This window comes from Danio rerio, chromosome 8 (genome assembly GCF_052040795.2).
Source record: "Danio rerio strain M-AB ecotype USA chromosome 8, GRCz13ab, whole genome shotgun sequence".
Taxonomy (NCBI): Eukaryota; Metazoa; Chordata; class Actinopteri; order Cypriniformes; family Danionidae; genus Danio; species Danio rerio.
Window position 1 is genome coordinate 18,631,794 of NC_141028.1, and position 20,052 is coordinate 18,651,845.

A 20,052-nucleotide genomic window follows, 5' to 3' on the forward strand; every position below is an offset into this window, starting at 1 on the left:
CATATGATTGGTTCTCGGTTCTGCTTGGACGAATCAGAGTTCGCGTTGTAGGCACGTCAAAACATGGCTGCTTTCTACACAACAAAGTGCACAACAATCATTTGTAAAAACTGAAATAGAGCTTATACGTTTAGTGTGTTGTGCAGGATGAATTTGTTTAGTTTAAAAACGCGGTTTTACGGGCTGAACAGTCACCACTTAAATGTTTGGGTTAAAGGCTGTAAACAGACCTCTGCTACAGTTATTTCACTCTGACGAGAGTCATCAACATACACATGAATAAACGAAACACAAGTCCAATGTCTCTAAAACAATGTTAAGTTTTCTTTACGCAAGGCAAACTGGGCTTGACGACCCAGTTCGACTGAGACGTGCAGAATCCACACGCAGGTAATGCTATAATTTTCAATGATTTCTTCAGTTTATTTATTTATTTTTAATGTTTATGATTGTAGATAAAGCAATGAGTACACTAGGACAACTATAATAATGCAAACTAAAGAGAAATAAAGTCAAATAACGCTTTTAAAAAAATATATATATATATCTTACACAATACAAGAACTTTTTAAATATTACTATCGTAATAATGCACATTTAGCTTATTCTTAAAACTTCATATTGTTTTACGTCATTTTGTAATACTACAATATATAAATCTTACTTTAATATTTTGCCATTATTTGAACTATTTGGCCAACATGTGTTTTGTTGGTAATTCTTTAATTTAAATTTCATGTCACATCCAGTTTTTCAAAAATTGACAGAAAAATGGACAAAACTTACTATCCTTTAACATACTGGAGCTTATTGGGGTAAATTTGGTTTTATATTTGCACATTCTGTCTTTATTCTGTTTATTATGCCACTTTAAATATTCAGTCTGAAATGTAAATAATAACAGATAATTACTATTGCATGTAAATATGATTTTAGAAACAGGGTGCGAATTACAGGAGTGTTTGGGTGAGATTGACCCCCTCTAATTAATTAATGCTTGATCCCCCCCTGAAGGACGTCCAAACAAGAGGTATGGGGGATCAGCCCTTTACTGAGAAATAGTTTGCTCTGATCTGTATTCATTCATTCATTCATTCATTCATTCATTCATTCATCCATCCATCCATCCATCCATCCATCCATCCATTCATTCAATTTTTGGCTTAGTCCCTTTATTAATCTGGGGTCGCCACAGTGGAATGAAACTGCAACTTATCCAGCGTTTCACGCAGCGGATGCCCTTCCAGCTGCAACCCATCACTGGGAAACACCCGTACACTTCCATTGACACACATACACGACGAACAATTTAGCTTACCCAATTTACCTCTCGCATGTATTTGGTCTTGTGGGGGAAACCAGACCACCTGGAGGAAACCCATGGCAACACGGAAGAACATACAAATTCCACACAGAAATGCCAACTGACCCAGCGAAGGCTCGAACCAGCGACCTTCTTACTGTGAGGCGAGAGCACTACCCACTGCGCCACTGTGCTGCCTCCGATCTGTATTTTAATAAAAATATTAATAATTAAAGCAATCAATAATATAAATAAACTTTGATCACACCCCTTTAACGGTTCGTACCATGTAGAAAATAATCATTCAACCACCGATAGACATCGTAGGTGTTCTCATTAAATAGATGTTTGTTTCTACATACAGCCTAAAAAAAAATCAAATTAAATGTATAGTTTGTGTGATTTGACCTACAGTAACTTCTAAAGTAGTTAATCAGAGGATACTGTAAGACAGAATACACCAAATATCCCTCACAACACAGAAAACCTAAATATGCTTAAAAATGTGTCAGATGTAATTTATCTAAATAGATGAATTGAATTCACTGAAGCATGAATTACACATTAACTTAACCTAAAAAGATGACCACCCTGATCGTCAATGTATAATTCGCACCATGCTTTAAAACAACATCAGCACTATTTAATTGACTGCGAGCAATGTTGTACTGTTGTAAATAGTCATTGTTTCTAATATGTTTTCGCTATTTACATTTACCAAAAATACTTTTCTGAAAATGTATTATTAAGGAGAAATAAACTTTACCCAAATTTGTGTCTTTAGGGTGCTGAGTCTTGAGTTGAACCACAACAGGGATGTGGATCGTATTCATGGCAATGGAATCAACACCCTTGACATTGAGGTTATTGATGGAAGATAGTAAGTATATTCCTCCGTCAAGAATAGCAGAACACTGCAATCATATTTTCATTATTATACATATTTTCAATACTAAATTATGCTTTATATTTATCAGTGTTTCCCAACCCTGTTCCTAAAGGCACAACAAACAATAAGCATTTTCAACCTCTTCCTCATCAAACACACCAGAATCAACTCATCAGAACATTAGAAGAGACTCCAAAACCTGTCAGATAAGGGAGACATTCAAAATATGTACTGTTGGTGTGCCTCCAGGAACAGGGTTGTGAAACACTGCTATATAGCACATTTATGATGCAATATATCTATACATGTGGTTAACGTCCAGCCTGTTTTGCATTCCAGTATGCTGTCAGGCGGATCTGATGGCGTAATTGTGATTTATGACTTAGAGAACAACAGCAAGAAGCCTCAATACACCTGCAAAGCAATCTGCACTGTGGGCAGGTTTGTAGCAAAGGGATCCAGTCGACACTAGATGGCAGTGTGACATTTTCTCATTTAAATGCTTTGTCAGGTTGTGTGACTTTAACATCTGTTTCTTTGTGAAGGTCCAGTCGACATGTGCATAAATTCAGCGTGGAAACAGTGCAGTGGTACCCACATGACACCGGTATGTTTGTATCCAGCTCTTTCGACAAAACCATGAAAGTCTGGGATGCTGAAACTCTGAAGGTGTGTGTGTCCTTCATCCAACAACACATCACAATGCATAAGGGTTGTTGACATGACGTTGCATTTTCACTGTCACACATGACAAAAACGAACATTGTTATCATTTAAAATGTTGTAAATGGTTAAACATTTATTTGTTTTCCAGAGACCTTTTGTTATAAAAACTGCTGGTATTGATTGTATTTTTACATTTTTGAGACAAATTTAAAAATCTTACTAAAAAACATCTATAAATCTTCCGTGGACAAGTCCACGGAAACTAATTAGTTAAAGGACACCATTTTTTAACTCAGACAAAGCCACATAAGCTCCCCATTCAAAATCACGTGAAAGAGTCCCACAATGTGCTTCTGTTAATTTAATGCACAGTTAAGGAAAAATGTAGAAAAAGAAAAAAAAAAGAAAAGTGAATTAATTGATAAAATAACTGACCTTTTTATTTATTATTAATTATTACTTTTTTTTTTGGTCAAACATTAGATTTCAAACTACAGTTGAAGTCAGAATTATTAGCCCCCCTTAGAATTTTTTTCTTTTTAAACTATTTCCCAAAATATGTTTAACAGAGCAAGGAAATTTTCATAGTATGCCTGATAATATTTTTTTCTCCTGGAGAAAGTCTTATTTGTTTTATTTCGACTAGAATAAAAGCAGTTTAAAAATGTTTAAATAACATTTTAAGGTCAAAATGATTACCCCTTAAAATGATTTCATTATTATTTTTATTTATTGATTATTAAAACTATTAGCCTTTAAGCTAACCTGCCTAGTTAACCTAATTAACCTAGTTAAGTCTTTCAATGTCACTTTAAGCTGTATAGAAGTGTCTTAAAAAATATCTAGTCAAATATTATTTACTGTTATCATGGCAAAGATAAAATAAACCAGTTATTAAAGATAGGTTATTTAAACTATTATGTTTAGAAATGTGTTGAAAAAGTCTTCTCTCCGTTAAACAGAAATTGGGGAAAAAATAAACAGTGCTAATAATTTCAACTGTACATATATTTATTTATTTAAATATAAATATAAATATATATACATATATATATATATATATATATATATATATATATATATATATATATATATATATATATATATATATATATATATATATATTCTTTTTAAAAGTGTTTTTACTGTGTATTTTGTCAACTACTCATACAGTTAAAGTCAAAATTATTCGCCCTCCTGTTAGCGCCAATAGCCTAGCGGTTAAGTGTGCCGACATATAGCATCATGGTGCTCACGGCGACCCGTGTTTGATTCCCGGTCCGAGGTCCTTTGCCAACCCTTCCCCTCTCTCTGCTCCCATTACTTTCCTGTCTGCAAATCTCTACTGTCCTTTCCAATTAAAGGTGAAAAACCCCTTATAAATAATAATAATAATAATAATAACTATTATTCGCCCTTCTGTGAAATTTCTATTGTTTCAAATATTTCCCTAATTATATTTAGGTTAAGTTTAGCTTATTAATGTTTTATTATTTTAAAGAAAGTCTTGTTTGTTTATTTTGGCTAGAATAAAAGCAGTTGTAATTTGTTATCAGTTATTAAATCTATTATGTTTAGAAATGTGTTGGAAAAAAATATACAGTTAAAGTCAGAATTATTAGCCCCCCTGAATTATTAGTGCCACTTTTTTTCCCCCAATTTCTGTTTAACGGAGGGAAGATTGTTTCAGCACATTTCTAATCATAATAGTTTTTAATAACTCATCTCTAATAACTTATTTATTTTATCGTTGCCATGATGACAGGTAATAATATTTTACTGGATATTTTTCAGGACAATTCTATACAGCTTAAAGTGACATTTAAAGGCTTAACTAGGTTAATAATGTAAACTAGGCAGGTTAGGGTAATTAGGCAAGTTATTGTATAACGATGGTTTGTTCTGTTGACTATCGAAACAAAAATTAGCTTAAATGGGCTAATAATTTTGTCCCAAAAATGTTTTTTTTTTTAAAACTAAAACTGCTTTTTTTGTAGCCGAAATAAAACAAATAAAACTTTCTCCAGAAGAAAAAATATTATCAGACATACTGTGAAAATGTCCTTGCTTTGTTAAACAGCATTTGGGAAATATGTAAAAAAGAAAAAATAAATAAAATCAAAGGGGGCGAATATTTCTGATTTTAACTGTATATATATATATATTCATTAAACAGCAAGAAAGTCGCTGGTTTAACCCTCGGCTGGCTCAGTTGGCATTTCTGTGTGGAGTTTGCATGTTCTTCCCTGCGTTCCCGTGGGTTTTCCTCCAGGTGCTTCGGTTTCCCCCACAGTCTAAAGACATGTGGTACAGGTGAATTGGGTAAGCTAAATTGTCCGTAGTGAATGAGTGTGAATGAGTGTGTATGGATGTTTCCCAGAGATGGGTTGCAGCTGGAAGAGCATCCGTTGCATAAAACATATGCTTGATATGTTGACAATTTATTCCACTGTGGCCGAAAAGAAAATAAGCCGAAAGGAAAATGAATTAACAGAAATTAGGGAAAAATATACAGGGGGGTTAATAATTCAGGAGGGCTTATAATTCTGACTCCAACTGTAAATAATGCTCAGTTTGAGTGGGGTTAAAAGCATCACATCTCCCTAGACTTTTTCTGAGTCTACACCACATTCTTAGTCTACCATCCAAATGTCGCAGCTGAATTTTAGACTCATCTGAAAAAGCATTTCCCCCCAACCTCCTGTTGTGCAGTATTGATTGTGTTCAGCAGTTATCAGAAATACAGCCACCAACAATCATGCCACATTCAAAGCTACTATTATCACCCTCTTCCTTATTCTGATGCCTTGTTTGATCTTCATCTGATCATCTTAACCACACCTACATGCCTAAATATGCCTAAGTTGCTGGCTAACGATTGGCAAGTTACATATTTGCATCAACGTTCAGTACATTAAAAAGTGGCAAAGAAAGTAAAGTTAATTCCCACCCAGTCTCATTGTAGAACCACCAATCTGCTCAAACAGTGGCTCCTCTGTGTTGCCAAACGCCACTTATCTACTGACCCTGAGTCTGGTATTTGCATTGTAACTGACACACAGGAATGGTGTCTAAGCAACATTCATTACCTTTTTATTGCCCCCTTAAAGCACATCTAACATGTATATTTGTGTATTTTCTGATTTTTCTTTATTTGACATTAGATTCAGGTGTTATTCCGTTAGAAATATAAAATAAAAGTGTACAAAAATAAATAAATGTAGTAGTATTTATTAATTTGTTTGTTTTCTCAGCCAGCTGATGAGTTCCAGTTTGATGGCAATGTCTACTGTCATCACATGTCTCCTATAGCCCGGAAGCACAGCCTTGTGGCAGGTTTGTTCACCCAAACTTTCTACACTTTTAGAAAAAGAAAGCTTTTATTTTGAAATATCACTCATTGAAGTACTCATTGTAATCAATGTCAATGAAGTTGCCATATAGTGGAAATCTGAATTATTAGCCCCCCTGTATATTTTTCCCCACATTAACACATTTCTAAACATAATAGTTTAAATAACTTATCTCTCTAATAACTGATTTATTTTATGTTTGTCATGATGACAGTAAATAATATTTTACTAGATATTTTTCAAGACACTAGTAGTCAGCTTAAAGTGACATTTAAAGGGTTAACTAGGTTAATTAGGCAATTTAGTGTAATAAGTCATTGGTTTGTTCTGTAGAATTAAATGTAAATCAAAGGCGGCAACACCAAGGCTCCAAAAATACAAATTTATTAAATTAAAAAGGCTGACACAGAGCGTGTAACGTTTCGTCTCCAAAAGGTTTAAATGAGGAGTTTGACATTCGTCCTTTTCTGTAATCATTTTTGAATAAGTCTTTATTATGTAATAATATCCCAGAGATGAGTTGCGGCTGGAGGGGCGTCCGCTGCGGGGAAGTGTGTGGGATGAGTTGGCGGTTTATTCCGCTGTGGTAGCCCTGACTAATAAAGAGATTAAGCCGAAAAGACAATGAATGAATGAATGATGAATGAATGAATGAAGGTTTAAGTAGGGGTTTGGTTTAAAGGTTTTTTGGCTATATTTTGTTGTATAGTCTGGTGTATCATGGTATATATATATATTTTTTTTCCTTATTTATTTATTTTTTTTATTATAATTTGTGATGTAATATTATAGTTTATTTATGTATTTATATATATTTTTTGTTATTTGATTTGTAATAATAAAGCTATAGACTATATGTGAATGTGTATACGTATTCATATGTATGTATATGCATATATGAACGATTGTGTGTGTATACATGTGCATGTATGTATATGTTGGCATATATGCGAGAGGAGATCATGTGATCCGGAAGTGTATAAAAGGAAGCACCTGATTGTGATAAACATTGTCTGATGAAGAGCCGGCGGCTCGAAACCTTACACGCTCTGTGTCAGCCTTTTTAATTTAATAAATTTGTATTTTTGGAGCCTTGGTGTTGCTGCCTTTGATTTACATTTAATTTGCACTTTTTGCGGTTTTGGCTGAGCACCCAATTAAGAGAGATGTGCGTGCTTTTGTACAGTTTTTTCATTTTTTTTCTTTGTTCTGTAGAAAACATATTGTTTAAGTGAGCTAATCATTTTAACCTTAAAATGGTTTTAAAAAATTAAAAACTGCTTTTATTGCAGCTGAATTAATACAAATAAGACTTTCTCCAGAAGAAAAAATATTATAGAAAATACTGTGAAAAATTCCTTCCTCTGTTAAACATAATTTGGGAAATATTCGAAAAAGAAAAAATAATAATTAGGAGGGATAATAATTAAAACATGTAGGGTTAAAAGGAGGGAAATGTATTGTAGGTGGAAGCCGGTATCGGTGCTAGAGTATTCTTTTGTTTTAAGTGAAAGAATGTAGAGGATCTTAATCATCTTTATCGTTTAATGGGGAGACAGCAAACCATTTCCTGCTGCAGATACCAGACGTGAGGAATCCAGGCACTTATCTTCAATCAGGAAGGACAGGTTATGAACACATCAGTGCTCCTTTTGTCGAAAGTGACTTTCTTTCTTTTCCAGCTATTAGTTTCAGTGGACTCATCATTCATTTCTATTCATAAACAACATAAACAGACACCTTGCATAATTGTTGGCAGTGATGCTTTATTATTTATATGTTGAGTTTATATATCTGGTTAACCAGTATATACAGTTCAAGTCAGAATTGTTTTCCTCCCTGTTTATTTTTTTCCCCAATTTCTGTTTAACGGAGAGAAGGTTTTTTCAACACTTTTCTAAGCATAATAGTTTTAATAACTCATTTCTAATAACGGTTTTATTTTATCTTTGCCATGATGACAGTAAACAATATTTGACTAGATATTCTTCAAGACACTTCTATACAGCATAAAGTGATATTTAAAGGCTTAACTATGTTAATTAGGTTAACTAGGCAGGTTAGGGTAATTAGGCAAGTTATTGCATGGCGATGTTTGTTCTGTTGACTATTGAAAAAAAATAGCTTAAAGGGGCTAATAATTTTGACCTTAATGTTTTTTTTTTTTTTATTAAAAATTTAATTACAAATAAGACCTTTTTCAGAAGAAAAAATATTATCAGGCAAACTGTGAACATTTCCTTAATCTGTTAAACATCATTATGAAAATATTTTAAAAGAAAAAAATTTAACTGTTTATATTTATATAAATTAGCCTAATAATACTCATTCATTCATTTTCTTTTCGGCTTAGTCCTTTTATTAATCAGGGGTCGCCACAGAGGAATGAACTGCCAACTTAACCAGCATATGTTTTACGCAACAGATGCCCTTCCAGCTGCAAGTCATTACTGGGGAACACCCATATCCTCTCATTTACACATATACACTATGGACAGCTTAGCTTACCCAATTCACCTGTACCACGTCTTTGGACTATTGGGGAAACCGGAGCACCCGGAGGAAACCCACGCAAACATTTGCTAAACATGCAAACTGCACACAGAAATCCCAACTGGCCCATCTGAGGCTCAAACCTCAGCGACCTTCTTACTGTAAGGTGATCGTGCTACCCAATACGCCACTTTGACGCCTCTAAAAATAAATTTTCTTAATATTTTTAAATAATTATAAAATATGGTATACTAAGCTAGCAGAATTTCACTGTATTACATAGACAGACACAGCCATTTGAGTAGTTTAAACAGTAGTTTAAATTACAAATATATTTATTTATCTATTTACTTACTACCAGGACCGTTTATATCAAAGTTGGTATTTAGCCTCACCATGTTGGTGTTTCGTAACATCTCATTTTTAAAAGGTGGGTTGTTAGCCCAATGCTCAACCCCCAACCTGAAGGACTCTTATACACTACAGACAATTTAGCTTACCCAATTCACTTGTAGAGCATGTCTTTGGACTGTGGGGGAAACCGGAGCACCCGGAGGAAACCCATACAATCATGGAGAAAACATGCAAAATTCTCACAGAAATGCCAAGAGACCCAGCAGGGTCTTGAACCAGCGACCTTCTTGCCTGGAGGTGACAGTGCTACCCACTGTGCCCCTGTGCCGCCCTCTTATTTATCTATTTAGCACCCAAAAACATCTTAAGAAATAAAGAATAGAAGCAACCAAATTTCTGATGTTATTAAAAAAATCAGGTTCTAATTTTGCTGACACCAAGTTCCTGCCTCCAGTTACTGGAGATCATCAAAGCATGTATTTGATTAAGCCTTATTACTTACACTTATTTGTTTTTATTTTGACTTGGATTCAAATTTTATGACCAGTTTATGTAGGTCAGTCCAAAGCATTAGAGCGATTGTGCAATCAGAGGACTTTAAAGATCACATTTAATTAGTTTTAACCATCTGTTACATAAATCTTACAAAATACTTCACTGCAAAAAAAAAAAAAAAAAAATGCTTTTCTTATGTAGAATATATTTCCAAATGTCTAAAAATTGAAAATCAAGAAGCATTCTGTTGATAAGAAAAACATAACTTAAAAACATTTGTTTTAAGCAATATAATGTGAAAATTAAGTGGGTTTCTCCCTAAAACAAGCAAAGTAATCTACTAATGGGTTCAGAAAAATAATTATACTGTATGTATAAAGGACAAACTAGATTATTTTGCTCACCCCATTGGCAGATTATTTAGCTTGGTTTAGGGAAAACTCACTTAATTTTGGCATATTATTATTATTTTTTTTGTTTGTCTAGAAAATGCTTCTTGATTTAAGAATTTTTAGATATTTATACTAGAAACTAGACAAATCTAAGTAACAAAGTATTTATTTGCAATTTGTACTATTAGGAACACACATATACAGTAGCTATGTTAATGGTTTTTGCCCTTAACTGTGGGTTCAGGGCTTTTACAATAACAGTGTGTCTGAGCTGTTGTGTTATTCTTCTCACTCAGCTCTATTGTGCTCTGTGTTGGCAGTTGGTACCAAAGACCCCAAAGTGCAGCTTTGTGATCTGAAGTCTGGGTCGCGTATCCACATCCTTCAGGGTGAGTAATGCCTGTTGTTTCTGAATGGAGACAGCCCTGGTGGGGGGGATAATGTACTCTTTTTAAAAAACAAAAGCTTGAATGTTTTAAGCATGAGTTATTGAATCCTGGCTATTTTGCCACCTGACCTTCTCAGATGCCACAGTGTATGATGGATCATTAGTACGTATGCTTAAATGTATTACAGTTTCTGCGATTGCAATATCTGAATTGTCAGCAGTCTTTGGTTTTACATGATTGTTCAGAAATCATTCTAAAAGGCTGATTTGCTGCTCAGGAAATATTATCAGGGCTGCTGAGTATTATTAAGCAGTTTTAAATGAATACAAAGTTTACAACAACAGAACTTATTTGAAAGAGAAGCAAAAATAATTCTAAAATAATTATTTGGTAGATATCAAATCTTACCCTAGATATATGCATGGATGTTTGTTTTTAACATATATTTATTTTTAATAAATTAAAAGTTTACAACAACAGCAGTAATTTGAAACAGTAGCAAAAATAATTTGAAAATATTAATTTAAGTAGATATCAGGTATTGCTGACCCCAAACCTATGAATGGATGTATATGCAAACATTTTGAGAGCAAGCTAAAGCCCCCTGAAACACTTTATTTAGTTATTTATTTTTTTTGGTGGCTAGTATGTCTTTTTTTAAATTCTTTTTATTGAACATTTTAATTTTGAACAAAGCCTGAGACCCACCCAGCAAAATATGTACAATAAAATAAAAACAGTAATATTTTAATTATAAGTACAAAACCAGGATTGAAAAATAAATGATAAAGTCTCTCTCATATTTGACCAAAATTGTACAGTTTTTTTTTTTTTTTACTGGCACCATTTATTTTGCCTGTGGTATATTCCAGACTAATAATGTCCAGTAGATTGAGCCTCCAGGATAGATCAGTTGGAGCAGATAGATCCAACCATAGTTTCAGGATTGTTTTTTCTTTTTGCAGCAGTCAGAACAAGGTGGCTAGCATGTCTTAAGGTTATCTATAATCTAGTGCGCATCAAAATACCAAACTTCACATTAGAAGACAAGATACACTCAAAATGTATCTCTCTGTTTACCAGTATCAGCAGATATGCACTTAAAATGTTCTGTCCAATCGAAAAACTCCTGAATCTGATTAATCCCTCCTTCTAAATTATTAAAGACACAAAGAAATGGCTGAAATCAGTCACCTGCTTGAATATTTTTTTAAGTCTAATTTGCGGATTGCACATAATGCAGCATTTCAAGTCAGTTATAATGAGTTTTTCCTGGCAGGTCACAGGGGCGAGATCCTCTCAGTGAAATGGTCTCCACGATATGAACACATACTGGCCACTGCCAGGTAAATACATCAACACCTGCATGAATGAATGTCAGTTCTCTCACCTTTCCTTTTCATCGAAAACAGTTACATCATGTTATCTGTTGCTGCTTTTTATCCATTGAGGATTTTTCAGTTATTTGAAATTCTGATTTTATTTGTTATGTATTTAAGTCACAATGTGTAGTTTTATATGCATGATTGCGGTCAGATCCTCAACAGATTCAGAACTTTACTTTCTGTTTACATATTGAGAGTGAATGAGAGTGAGCTAATTAGCCATCAGGGACTTTTGAAACTGTTCTTATTGAATGAACAACAATTAAGAATGTATTGTGCATCAGTCTTTCTCTGCAAGATTAGATTAGCACTTGACAATCTCTGAATTCTGCCACAAAAAAAGATTATCAAGGGAATTTCAAGCATCTCTTTTTTTGTTATCTCACTATATGCGAATTCCTGAATAATTCACATTTATTTCTTTAGCACTTTATAAAACATAAAAACAATTGATTGTTTAATTGAGAAAGTATTAATAATAATTGAACTGAGAGGGTGTTACTTGTTTAAAGGCCAGTTATAAATCTCACCCAATCATTTATAAGAGATTTATTTATATTGATCTTGTATTATTGCTAGTAACTCTTGTGTAATGTATTTTCCCTATTAGCACTGACAGTAGGGTTCGCATCTGGGATGTGAGAAGAGCCTCCGGGAGTCTTTTTACTTTGGACCAGCACAATGGAGATAAATCCAAGGCCTCGTCTGAAGCAGGTGAAATCACAGTTTGTATTTTTCCGTTTATATAAAGGTCATTGTGACTTCAACTTTAGATGTTGCCTTTTTTTTCAATTGCTGTTCTTAAGAATTGAATATGTATTCTATAAAATGCATTAGCATTAGACTAAATATTACTAAAGAACTCTTGTATTGTTTTGGACATTTTTTTTTTGTCATTTTCATTTTAATTTTAGTAATTGTTTGGGTAGTGTTAATGCAAACTCATGTCAAAATGATCTATTTTTAAAAAAACATTTTGTAAATTGTTTATGGTAAATATATAAAAACATAATTTGTGTTTAGTTATGTGCATTGCTAAACATTTCATTTAGACATTTGATTTTTGCTGTATTTATATTTTTATAAATTTCAGATAATAAAATATTCATGTCTCAACCATGTCTCTTGGTAACCGCGAATAAATAATGTGATATCAAAATTAGTAAAAACTGTCGCAATAGTGTATAAACTGGACAATAAATCAATGCATGTGTTTTATAACACACTTATGTTACCATATATGAGTTATTGTATTGAAATTTGGAGGAACACATATTAATCTAACTTACGATCCCTATGCACAAAAAAGTCATTAAACTGATAGAAAATGTGGGGTTTTTGCAGCATAGAATTTGTTTATTTTTTAAATTGAAGATACATAAGTTCAATGATTTGGTTAAATTGAAAACAGCACAATTTATGTTTAAAGCTAGGATAAACTACTTCCGAAATGCATACAAAAGTTTTTAAAAGAAAGACAAGGGTAATAATCTGAGAGAAGAACAACATTGCAGGAGGTTGAAAACAAGGACAACCTAAAAACATTTGTGTACATCTGTAAGTGGTGTGAAATTATGGAACAATCTGGAACAGATTCCCAAACAAAGTCAGGAAATTAATCAATTAAAAAGTTGTATACATAATATTATTTTTTTTCTTTTTTTCTCCATTAAATTTTTCTTTTATTTTGTATTTTTCGAAAATAGAAAAACATGCCGTAGACAATCAGTATATAGCAAAGCGCATAGATATACATGTAATAACCAATATACAGGTTGTTAAATAATAGTATGAATAATAGTGCCAGCAATAACAACAATAGTGTGAATAAAAAGGAAAAACTGAAGAGTAATGACAAGGACATACTAAAACAAATAAAAACAATAAAATAAAATAAATGTATATATACATATGCACATACACACATAAATACATACACATAAAACATATTTCCAAACCAAAAAAGGCAATAAACCAAATCTGTGTTTAGGGGTAAGTAAGGGTAAAAATAAGCCAGTTAAAAATAAATAAATAAATAAATAAAAGTATGGTAATAGACAAATAGAAGTAGGTTTTCAAAACTGTGCTGAAAAAGGTCTACGACAATGAAGAAAAAGTTATTGTCATCAAACAGGGAACCTTAAATTACTATAAAAAGGAAGAATATATAAAATTAATAAATACATATTTATATTATTAAAGGAATATAATGATTAATAGAGGTGATTGAAAAAGAATAGAAAGAGAAAGGTGTGATGAAATTTAGCTTTTTGCAATACTATGTATTTTTTGGCTCTATGTTATAAAATGTAAATATATAAATGCAATCAAACATACAGTATAATATGTCAAAGATGCCAAAAGGATAAAATATATGTCATGTTAGGATCATATGTATCATGTAAAAAGAAGAGATAAGTAAAAGAAGAAATGAGTTGAAGTGATAGAAGAATGATATATGTGGTAATGGGGTGGGGAAATAATAAGCTTGTGCCTCATGCCGCTCCATTTCGACCATGTTGAAATGTATTTTTGTTTAAAGAATTGTTTTGTTTATGATTTTCTGTTGGAAATAAATAAATAAATAGATCAAATCAAATATATTATACTATTCTAAGAAACTGTACACCAATGGAAAGCGTATTCACACAGCTTTCAGATGATGTAAAAATCTCAATTTCAAAAGATTGACTTTTCGGACTAGTTTTGTGATCCACGATCAAATATTCATTCGTGATTTCCCCACAGTGAACACAGCACACAACGGAAGAGTGAATGGGTTGTGTTTCACAGCTGATGGACTCCACCTCCTCACTACAGGGACAGATGATCGCATGCGTCTGTGGAATAGCGGCACTGGGGAAAACACATTAGTGAGTAGCAATTCACTCTTATTTATGTATGTGAAAACTGTATCAAATATTATTTATCATATAATGCTGATAAATATTGTTTATTCCATTACTTTAGTATAATGTGCATTGCTCCAACTTTGTTTAAAGGTGCAGTACGTGATTTGCCAAATATCCTGTTAGCATAAGAGCTTTAAAAACACAGTCCCTTCCCTGCCATCCAAAGCCATGCCTCCTGACACACGAACGCACATCTTAAAGATGACAGTAGACAACCCACTAGATTATGTCATACAACAAAACAAAAAACCGTATTATATCTAGCATGTTTTCTGTTGTGTAGCAAGCAAAACTTGTCATAATGTGCAATATTTCATGCATGCAAGATCGCTGGTCTCAGTCTCTCACAGTCTTTGTCCTAAAGCGACTACTGTATGTTTAGTGCTTGGCTGGCGGGCTGCAGGATTTACACTTGTTACAAGCCATACTTAAACTCTATTTCAGACCGAATATTTAAAGTAGCATGTTAAACAATATAGGGAGTGCATCACAGGTTGTCATTGTTTAAAAATGAACCAATGTGATATGAATATAAAACCAACTTCATCTCCGTAAAGCAGGCTAGGCGGAATAGCGCTGTTTACTGATGTGTTGTTAAACTAAATAGAAATCTACATTATCGATGCTGTAAAAGGTACTTTATGAAATTGAAAATAGTCATCAATCTTTGCTGGAAGATTTCAGTGGCTGAACAACTCTTCCATGCATATACCGCATTCGTAAAACAAAACAATCTACATCAGCTTTGCGTGTCTAAAATAGTTTATAACATAACATGACCTGTCTAGAAGAAATGCTTTAGCCATGGTGTCATCCTTATTCCAGCGTGCAAAAGTAACTCCTATATAGATTTAGGATTTTAAAAAGTTTTGATTTAGCGTTTTATACCAATGTCACTCTCTCGTGTTTACATGAACACACGCAAACGGCGGATCTGTCTGCGTGAACGGGTGCTGATGTACAAATCTACACTTGTTGACAGACAGTTTGGGTTACTTATCAGAATTATGGGAATTACACCCTGACAATTTTATTTTATTTTTTTCATGGAATTTTTATTCTTGCAAATAGCATTTTACATTTTATAACGATCCACAAAACAATCCCCAAATAAAACAATCAACATCTACAAATGAATAAATATATAAATAAAATAAACAAAATAATAATAAATAAATAAAATAAAATACAAATACAGAAAAAAATTACAATAACAAACCATATACATACATACAAATGTACCTTCACTCAATCCACATCTAAGGTTTTTAAGTGATTAAAGAATGCAATACATTGTTGCCATTTTTCAAAAAAATGTTCTCCCCTACCTCTGATATTGTATTTAATTTTCTCAAGTTTTAAAAAGAAGACCAAATCTTTGAGCCATAATGAAATAAAGGGGGGTTTTGGGGAGGTCCAAGACAAAAGTATTCTGCGCCAATCGAGAAGAGATGCAAAAGCCACAATGTCAGCGTGTCACCGGTTTAAAGGTTGACACTGGGAGGGAACACCAAAGATCGCGATTAAAGGGCAAACAGCTAACTTGACCCCCAGAATATGTGAAACAATTTTAAAGAAAGTAATCCAGTAATTTTGCAACTTGGGACAAAATACAAACATATGACTAAGGTTACCTGGTGATAGTTTACCCTTATCGCACATATCAGAAACATTGGGATACATTTTAGAAAGTTTGGCTTTTGAGAGATGAGCTCTGTGTATCGTTTTAAATTGTCTCCCTGACAAATTTTAATTGGACGAACATTTTTTAGACTTATGCCTTACCCAGAGTATAAAAATACATTTAGATCATTTACTTGAATCATTACTATTGGAATTTGAAGAGACTTTTAACCAGTACCTACTGCACTTTTAACAGTAGTGTGAATGATGCTCACCTCATTCTAAATATTAGTGTTTTTCTCTGCTTGTGGAAAAGCTGTTTGTTATGAGCTTTGCTTCATCTTTTTCTTCACCATCTGCTTTTGGTGGTGTTTTTGTCTGTGTATTTGAAAGGTACAGTTTTATATAGTAATACTTTAAAATGTTGGTGTGTTAATGAATTATGGTAGTTTACCATAAATTTAAATTCTCTTGTAAACTGTATTTTAATGGTAAAATGCTGCCACCACAGCCGGCAGTTTTATCTACCTTAGTTTTATGGATTGTGTAGGGCTGTTTGAGAGAGTTTTTGTGAGGATTATCTGCAAAAATGACATGTGGTTCCTGCCGCAGAAGCAATTAGTCTTTTGACATGAGTGCTGCTTTGCCATTTTGTGGGTCAAAGTTTATTTTTCCTCCAGCAGTGAGATGGAATGCTGTCAGACCTCTTAGCGAACAAGAACACGAAAACAATAAACGAAGTCGCTAATTGAAAGAACAAAAACGGCACCGGTAACTTTATATCTTCATTTCTAATCCACTGTGAAATCCTCATTTCTCTGCAACAGGTGAACTATGGGAAGGTCGTGAACGAGAGCCGCAAAGGTCTGAAGTTTACCGTATCAAGGGGTTGCAGTCCAGAGTTTGTGTTTGTGCCATGTGGAAGCTCAGTAGCGGTGTATGGGCTTCATTCTGGAGAGCTGATCACTATGTTAAGGGGACATTATAATAATGTGGACTGCTGCGAGTTCCACCCTGATTATCAGGTAATGTTAATGGCGGTTTGCTTAGTAAAAAAACAAAAAAGTGAAACTATGCCATGAAAGGAAAACTGTATCTTTAGAGTTTCCTCAATGTTAGCATGAGACTTAACTCATTGTTGACTAAATCTGCTGGCTGCTTAATTAGGAGCTGTACAGTGGAGGTAAAGACTGTAACATACTTGCCTGGGTTCCAGTGTTAAGACAGCCTGATGTTGATGATGAAGAAACCAACACGAAACGGGTAAAACATATTCAATGTTGTATATATTTTACACTTACTAGGATTTCAAAAACAATGAGTTTGATTCAGGTAACGCTCCTGTTGACTTATGCGGCAAAAATGCTCTGTATTTACAGCAGAAAAAAAAGCACTTTTTTAATCTTGAAGTTTGGTGAATTTTTGTAAATGACCCCAACATTAAAAAAATAATAATTTTCTATTTTCATTTTCCCCTCTTAACTGTGTGTCTCAGCTACTAATAAAATGCCTTCATGAATCATCTGCATTAATCTTTACAGATCTGCAGGTTTTGTGCTAGGTGGGGCTGAAAGCAAATCTAAATTTCTGTAAACACACCTTGCTTACGTCCTACAGCCACCAGATAAGATCAGAAAACTTGACAAACACAATTGCCATTAAGGCATGTACTCAGATGCGGTGGCTTTCAGCTATAGTATACGTGAGATAGCTGTGATTAGCTTGCGTTTTGAGTTTAACATCCTGCTCTACCAGTTTGTCTGACAAAAAAAACAAAAAAATCTTGCACATATAAATAACACTACGTTACCAGCTAAATGCCGAACTTTTTTCAAGTCAAATTGAAGTGAGCCTGTGTGAATTATAGTCTCAGTTTCCTGATCTTAGCTGACAGGAGTAGCACAAGTCTTTGTGGACAATAAAGACCTCTAATCTTCTGTTCACTATCCTGTTTACTCTATCTATTAGCTGAAGCAGTCTGGTCATTCTTCTCTGATTTCTGGCATCAACAAGGCATTTTCACCCACAGCACTGCCACTCACTGCATATTTTCTTCCGTTTAGACCATTGTCCGTAAACCTTTGAGATGGTTGTGTGTGAAAATCCCTGTAAATCAGTACATTTCTAAAAATATTCAGACCAGCTCATCTGGTGCCAACAATCATGCCACGTTTAGATAAACTTAAATCACCGTAATTTAAATTTTGTAGCTTTTCTAGCTTCAGCAGATCAAACATATTCATTTCAAACAACACTAGAGTTAATGATCAAATGTTTCTAAATGCATATTTTAACAGGGTGGAACGCAAGCTGCTATCAATCCTGCTTTTGCCGATGCCTGGAGCAGCGACGAAGACTGACAGATCAACCCAGGAATGTTTTTTTATATCCAAATACACCACTTTATACATTATTAAAGAAGTCAAAGTGCTCTTATTGCATTCAGAGGCACAGCAGGTGCATATAAGCTCAATGTACAGAAAAAAAGACTTGTGGGAGATTTGTTCTCATTGCTTGTGACCATCTGATTTGCATGTGGATTAAAGTTTTACATCATCTTGTGATTCACTTGTACATTTACTTTTCACCTAGATAGGAACAATTGATCAGTGGTTTAGTGTAAAAACTATGCTGATGATTATGCAAAATGTTTGTTTATAAATTGTGGCATGATCATTGAAGAGTTTTAAATATGTTCTTCTGAATATTGTAGATAAATGTTGACAGAATCACTTTGAGGATGAAATTTATGCTACAAATATTGTTGTCAGTTTTTTATAGGATAAAATAAAGGAACTTTTTTTTATATAAATTGTTCCTGGGTCATCATTAGGGCTCACGTAAAAATCTGTGCACACAGATTTCCAGCCCATCATTGAGTCTATTTATTTATTTAGTTGTGTGTAAATTTATATTTATCAGTTTTTAAATACATTTCAGTAATATTGAGGTGACGCGGTGGAGCAGTGGGTAGTGCTGTCGCCTCACAACAAGACGGTCACTGATGGCATTTCTGTGTGGAGTTTATATGTACATGTTCCCATGTTCACGTGGGTTTCCTCTGGGTGCTCCGGTTTCCACCACAAATCCAAAGACATGTGAACAGGTGAATTGGGTAAGCTAAAATTGGCCCTAGTGTATGAGTGTGTATGATATGATCTATCTTTCCCAATGATGGATTGTTGGAAGAGCTTCTGCTCTGCAAAACATATGCTGAATGAGTTGGTGGTTTATTCCACTGTGGCGACCCCAGATTAATAAGGGGACCAAGATGAAAAGAAAATGAATGAATGGATGTTATTATTGACTAATATGAAAATATTTATATGGTTTACTTACAATACTGTTTGTAAAGTAATGTTTCCTGCCTTTTATTATATATGTATGTATGTATGTATGTATGTATGTGTGTGTGTATATGTATGTATATATATATATATATATATATATATATATATATATATATATATATATATATATATATATATAGTAGACATATTATTTAAGAGAGTTTTGCTGGATAAATGGATCTAATAGGTTTTGCGTTGTCAACATTAAATAAGTGTTAAAATGGATATTTTTTATTAAACATTTTACGTTTTTAATCACAATACACCCAAAATCATTCCGCAGATTTATTTTACAACATTCTGCACAGAAATATCAAAAAATATCCCTGGCCCTAGTCATCATTAACGCTAAACTTTTGACCTCATAAGTTTCTCTATTAAATGGGAATCACACAGCCAATAGCATCCAGGTTTTCCAAGTTCTGATGCGACTCTTGACCAATCAGAG

At 33.5% G+C, this 20,052-nt stretch overlaps 1 protein-coding gene across 4 annotated transcripts; it reads left to right on the forward strand.

Moving 5' to 3' along the window:
* The first annotated feature begins 58 nt into the window (after window positions 1-58).
* On the forward strand, window positions 59-19,066 carry ercc8 (excision repair cross-complementation group 8). 4 transcript variants are annotated; one of them, XM_087263222.1, is made up of 12 exons: window positions 59-390; window positions 2,088-2,183; window positions 2,532-2,633; window positions 2,738-2,861; window positions 6,113-6,194; window positions 10,242-10,334; window positions 11,614-11,680; window positions 12,330-12,433; window positions 14,468-14,592; window positions 17,082-17,279; window positions 17,422-17,517; window positions 18,552-19,066. In XM_087263222.1, exons 1-12 carry the CDS (start codon window positions 314-316, stop codon window positions 18,612-18,614), a joined length of 1,227 nt encoding a protein of 408 aa, XP_087119348.1. In that variant the 5' UTR covers window positions 59-313; the 3' UTR covers window positions 18,615-19,066.
* The last annotated feature ends 986 nt before the right edge of the window (window positions 19,067-20,052 follow it).